The sequence below is a fragment of the Balaenoptera acutorostrata genome, chromosome 21, assembly GCF_949987535.1.
Source record: "Balaenoptera acutorostrata chromosome 21, mBalAcu1.1, whole genome shotgun sequence".
Classification (NCBI taxonomy): domain Eukaryota; kingdom Metazoa; phylum Chordata; class Mammalia; order Artiodactyla; family Balaenopteridae; genus Balaenoptera; species Balaenoptera acutorostrata.
Window position 1 is genome coordinate 19309744 of NC_080084.1, and position 6878 is coordinate 19316621.

Genomic DNA, 6878 nt, shown 5'->3' on the forward strand with positions numbered 1-6878 from the left:
AGATGAGACCAAGTTGGGTCAACAAATTTCTCTAGACAGTCTCAATATTCCATTGATTTCAATTGCCAAAGGACGAGACTTGGGGAAGTTATGATTGTGGTGGGCAGGCTGAGCCTCCACTGAAGAAGGTTCCCTCCCGAGAGAGGCTGGAAGTCAGGAAACACAGTTAGTTTCTCTCACACTTGAGGTTTTGATTACGTTTTCTAGAGGGATTGTAATAAGTGATGTAATGGTCAACTGAAAATAATGTATTACCTACTATGTGCCTGGCAAAGATACCAAGATAAAAAAGATAATAAGACCCGATTCTGCTCCTTGAGGAATTCTCACATTAATGGGGCTTTGGGAAAACGAGTGGAGAAGAGTACATATTTAGATGAACCATAATTATACATCTAATACAACATAGTAAATCCTATTGCAGACATAAGACATATGACTAAAAATAAAGGAATAAATCTGTCAGAAAGGGACACCCAGATAAACAAACAAACCAATAAACAAAGAGGATCTTTATGAGATAGCTGGCTGTCAGATTTGTGGCTTAAGAGGTAGCAGTTTAGTTTAGCTGGCAGTTCTCTGTTAAGAGTTAAGGAGAACAAAAGAAACCCTTACAGGTTGCTTGTGGTGGCAGCAAACTGATTCAATCACTTTAGGGAAAAAAATTCATGTTAAAAGCCAATAATTCTAGACATACACTCTAGACTCTAGAACCTAGAGAAACTCTTGTACATGTGCAACTACACTTATCAATATACAAAAATATTCTTAGGATCACTGTTTGTGAGAGCAAATTAAACAACAAAAAATACTTTGGAAATAACTCAAAAGGAAAATTGATAAATAAATAAGGTACACTCATAATGAAATTTACAGCAGTAACTAAATAAATTGCAGCTATATACATTAACAGGGATAAATCTTGCAAACAGACTGCTGACCTAAAAGCAATATAATGTTTGAGGTTTATACACACACATACACTCACATGAAACTAAATAAATCAAGAAAAAAACATTCAGGATTGTGGTTCTCTATAGATAGAGTTAGGAGACATTGGTAATGTTTATTTTTACAACTGGGGGATGTGGCACAGTGTTCATTTCATTGTTTATGATTGTTATTATTATCATTTGTGCCTTAAATATATATTATATGTATATTCTTTTGTAGGATAAAATATTTCATATTAAATAAATGTTAATAATGGCAGCTCTCTGTACCACTGATAATGGATAATCAAGGTTGGGCCTGCCTTCTTGGAATGTGTTGGCTTTTAAATCAGGAGCCACTGGGAATTATTAATCTTGGTGTTCAGAACACAAAACTGATTTTTCAATGTAGAAGTTAATAAATACCACTGCACAGACCACGAACCATCCCCTGTGCTTATGAGACCTTAAACAGTAGCAAAGAGACCTGGGATAACTAGTAGTTTTGCCTCAATTCTTCCTAGGTCAAGCTGGGCCTTTGGAAAGGCACACATCATAGTGAAATGAACAGCTAACTGGTTTTCAACGCAGGTAATGTTAAAGACTGATATTTATCCCACAAATACTTGTGAAGGGCTAATTATCTGGAAGGGATTATCCTCTGCTTTGGGAATACAGCAGTGGAAAAAGTGTCAAAAACCCTTGGCCTCATGGAGCTTATATTCCATTTGTGGAGAGGGGAACAGACAATAAACAAGGTCATATAGAAAGAAAGTATTTTGTGATAAACATACTAAGGAGAGGAGAAAAAAACAATTAAAAATCAATGAAATATGGTTAGTTCATATTTAAGCTTCACATATGTTTATCCATATCCATAGATTCTGGGTAAGAAATAAAATGCATCTGAGATTAGGACACAGCTTTGATAAATATAAGAACTGGTTGGATAAATGGAGATGGAAAAGTTCATTCCAAAGTAATGGTCCTATTAGAAAGTGAAATGAAGAAAACTGTGGGAGTAGCAAGCTTTTGGATGGACACACAGATGATAGCATATTGCATATATACTTTAGCCATCTTAGGTAGATTGGAAATAGCTATAAATAATACATCACTTGGTTACTGATGAAGATTAAATAAAAAGGAATAAATAGTTACAAGTGTGAGATGGGGATATGTGATGTGTCATTTACCAAAGTATTAGAAGGAGTACAGGATTTAAGAATCAAAAAAAGTATATTATTTCATATTCCCCCTGAATTAACTTTAAAAACATTTAGCTTTAAAAAGTGAGAAAGCAGAAAGCTAAATATAGTATTATGTGCAATCTCAACTTTAGAAAGGTACACTAAAAGAAAAGAAAGTATGATAAAAGGTATCAGTGACTCTATAGACAACAGCCATAAACAGAAAGATATCATAAAAGGGTTGATCATCTTGTAAACATATACTTGTAAATATGTAATAAAGAGAAGATGAAATGAAAAAAGGAAGTCGCAACTAAGGAAACCAAAGGGATTGCATAAGAATCTCTCTTACATATTCTGATCTTTAGACATTAAAATGCAATATGATCAAAGATATATATATACTTGATGTGTATATGTATAAAAGTATATAAGTGTATATATATGTATACATGTGTGTGTTTGTTTATATATGTATGTATATGTGTGTATACTGGAACATATTGTGGTCTTGATTAATTAATAAATTGATGTCAGATTGAAAGAATGGAATTAGGATCCTAAGACTGGAGTTAACATACAGAAAGATTGCAACAAGATACCAAGATATCAATAACAACAAAACTATCCAGTGATATAATGGGATGGTTTGCTTATCATCCAAAGGAGGATTTAAGCAGATACTGAGCGACCAAATGGAGAGAACGTTGTAGAGTGAACTCTAGAAATACGTGGATGGTTGAACTAAAAATGTCCCAGTTACTTTTCAATCCTTAAAAACTAAGATATTCAATCCAGCTTCTCCTGGGATTTCCCTTCATCCAACATTCATCCCACTCATCATATAAGCCTCTAAGAATTTTTTTCTAATTTATTCAATTAATTGATTGTTTCAATTATTATCCACATCTGGGCACTCTTGACTTTTCAGTCACAACATTCATGACCTTCCTCTCAATCTTCACTTCATAAATGGCACTTAAGTTTCCATTCTTTCTTTTGCTGGCTTGTTAACATGTCTAATCAAATTAAGTTGCAGTTGGATGCCACCAACTTTTACTTAGTACTCTCATGACTAAAATGAATACTTTATTATTATATTCATTTTCAATTTTCAAGTATAGAGCTAATTTACTTACCATGGGCACTGGAAGAAAAGAATATTGCCTCAGCAGAATGCCTGGTTTGACAGATCTGCTGGACTAGTCTATTATATTGAATCACAAAGATATTATACCAAACAACCAAACAACAACAACAGGAGCATGTAATTGGGTTATACTGATCTCAAGAGAATGTTGTTTCAAAATCTCTCCCTTCAACTCATGCCTACACTTACCAACTCTTATGGCCAGGAAATTATTGTTTATATCTACCCTCAGTTTTTCACCCTGTGGTATAAAGTCATTTCCTTTTTCCTGATTCTCTGCTGCTGGATATCTCAATAGCAGAGTGATATTATTTTCCACAAAATGAGAAAGAGAATAAGGTCATATCAACCATAGAGATCATATGTAATACTGGTCATAATGATGGACTCCAAGAAGCATCATAAAACAGGTGGGCAGCTACTCTTGCTGTGCTGAAAACACAATATTTTGAGAGCAATAACATGTCAAGTTTGCCCAAATAAGAGATGTTAACAGCCACATATTTCCATGTATTGAATGGCAACAGTTGTAATGAAAGTGAAATACGTTTTGTGCAGATCAATAACACTCCCCAATTTACACACCATTTACTACTTCTCACTATAGTATGGCAAGTGGTTTTTGGTATTCATTCTAGAGATAGATACAATCCTAATGTACTAGTGAAAACTAAAATTGATTTTTTTTACTGCTCTAATGTAAGAGGATTACAAATTATTTCACTTTGCGAGTACATGCAGCTTAATCTGATGTGTAGTATTTAGGACTGCTAAAATCTGCAATTACTTAAGTAATTTGGAATTTTTCTGAACAATTATGAATCACTGCATGGATATAAAGAGTATGTTACCTTATAAAAATTATCTTGATACAAAAATTACAACTTTATCTTTCCATTTATTTCAGGTACATATAAATAGCTTACATAGCTAAAGGAAGGATAGTTTTATATTTTGATTATAAAAAAATAAAATTGTGATTTAAAAAACAAAAAAAAAGAAAGATATGCCTAAAATAAAATAAGTAAATAAATGTCAAGATTCCTACAGAAATAAATTCCTTTTCATTATCCCAAGGAATATGTTGACATTTACATTTTGGCCAGCTGAGGTTCAAATTAGAGAGCTCCATAGGTAACAGAGACCCAGAGGCCTGTGTGGATCCGGAGGACAAAGATGACGGTTCAATTATTTTCCCTGAATGGCTTATCCAGCTTTGGCTTCAGCAAGGGGCAAGGTAATGGGAGGCTGATGCATGCAGCCATGAAATTACACATTTAAGTCTATTTTCTTAATTAATTTAAACATGGTTCAGAAACATACATGCATTTAATCTGAAAATTCCCGTGGCCTGGTCACTGGATAGGATCAAGGCTCCCTAAGGTGAGAGAGTTGATCCTATTTTTCATGAGCTTTTAAAAGATGTCTCTTGATAGAGGAAAAAGAATGCTTGAAATTGTAAGACTTGGAGAAAAATCTACTCTTCTTCTCTTTGAGAAAAAAAATTTTTTTAGAAAAATGATGTTGGAGAACTTGCTGTCAGCAACTGCTAGTTTGGCTGATAGTTAAGAGAGCATAAAAAAATCTGCAGGGGTATACATATTGTCCCTACTGTGTGATACACAAATCACAAATGAAGCAGGCACGAGTAAGTGAACACAGGAGCAGAGCTCAGAACAAAAAGATTACAGGTAGAATTAATGACATTTGTGTCAGATACTCTCAAGATTTTTTTTCTGGGGGGTGGTGGGTACGGGAATGAGCCAGCTCCTGGGACAAAGGAATGGTTCATATGTGTTACCAGAGTCTCATAAAGCTATCATTTGCCTAGTAGCCCCCAGCTCCACCTCTAGCCCCCCACAGGCTCACAGGCCTTGGTCAATGACCCTGAACGTATATCCATGTCTAGGAAGCAGTTATTTTCTCTAATCCTGGAACACATTGAGTCCTGCCCATCTTCTCTTTGTCTTTCATTTCTTTTTCTAATAAATAGCCTTCAGAATTTGCACTGTATTGGAAAAAATGGAACCCCTGCTCAGCTCATTTTTCTCCGTGAGCATATGCTGCTTTATCATGATTTGCACAGTTACAGTTTTTCCTCTTAGGAAGGTTAGGCCACCTGCCGCCCAGGCTCCTACTGCACACAACCGCAGTGCCCTACACTGTGGACAGATGCTGGGCTCATTTTCTAGTTAGAATTCGGTATTAGTGAAGTCAGAAAGAAACGACTCTTGCTAAATCAATACACAGCAGAGTTGTTTTTTTTTTTTTTAAAGGCAGCCCCACATCAGAAGATCAGTGAAGTTAAATAGCCAGCTTTACACTCACCCCTGAGGATGCAGAGTTCTAAAGAATAATAGCAATTTGGTCAGCAAAGAAAGATACCTGCTTGGATGTGAAGCTATCTGAGGTTTCTAAGCAAAGGCAGAATGGTTTAAAGACAGAGTAGAGAAATTTAAGAATTTAGCCAGTAAATATAAAATGGCTAAACTAGACTTTGCTGAAGCAGCTAATTTTTCCCAGATAAGACATCCTCATAGGTTTATTGTACATGGTCAAAAAACTGAAGCAAAATTCATCTATGGATTATACAATGATTTTGCTAATTATTGATTTTTGTAAAATAGAGATTTAATTCCTGGTTTATCTTTTATTTACCATGACCATGCTCTCTGATAGAATGAGATCACCATGTGATGACAATTATAGACATTGTTCCATGCAGCCCAGGAAAATTCCAGGGTTTAGATTTGATCATGCAGTATATTACATAGAAAGCAAATGTAGAGAGGTAAATACTCTGTATAAAGTATTTCAAAGGAACTTGTGATTTCCTATATTAATTTTAACATGAAATATCATTTCTAAAAGCAGACACATTTTTTAGATTCTCAGGTTTAGCAAACAATGCTTCATGCTTATTGATTAAAAGTTTTCTAACTTCCTAATAAATCAATGTGCTGTGCTGTCTCATGATCTAAGTTCCCCACACTCAAATGGCAGGTAGTAAAATATATGTATCATGATTACCTATTGAATGCAGTCATAAAATAATATATGACAGTCTTTGAAATTTCAAGACAAACATGTAAAGATTAAGATGAATAACTGTCAATTAAAAAAATAAAGCTATATCTTCTTTGAACCAAAGGCAATAGATATAAAATCATGGTGGTACTTACCACGGTGAAGTTCATCACTTTCAATATCCAAATTGTCATGGCTAAGTTAACTATCATGGTAACCAACAGCAGAAGGACAAAGAAGTATAAGCACCTCTTTCGCCATCCATAAATTCCCACTGGGTAAAGTTGTGCATTCTCAGCCCTTGGCAGGTTATTTTGTTGTGTTGCTAGTATGTACTGTTCTCGTGTCATCTGAAAAAAAAAAAAAAGAAAGAAAGAAAAGAAGTATTCAAAAATAAAACCAAAGATTTTTTTTAAAATCAAAAGGCACAAGATATCTAAGAATAATGGTCAGTGAGTGCTCACACAATTATTGATGAGTAATTAAAATTAATTTATTTAATTAAAATTAATTGAAATGTTATAAAACTCCTCAAATCCTTATCACTAGTTTTGCTTTTCAAAGCTATTTAACTACCTG

The 6878-nt window shown here is 34.3% G+C and overlaps 1 protein-coding gene across 3 annotated transcripts in view; it reads right to left on the reverse strand.

The window, feature by feature from the left end:
- Positions 1-6649, reverse strand: part of SGCZ (sarcoglycan zeta) — a 314292-nt gene extending 307643 nt beyond the window's left edge. For all 3 annotated transcript variants that reach the window (XM_028164506.2, XM_028164508.2, XM_007174038.2), the window contains exon 1: positions 6455-6649. In XM_028164506.2, coding sequence (XP_028020307.2) covers positions 6455-6649 — 195 coding nt within the window. The remainder of the gene's footprint in view (positions 1-6454) is intronic.
- Positions 6650-6878: the final 229 nt, after the last annotated feature.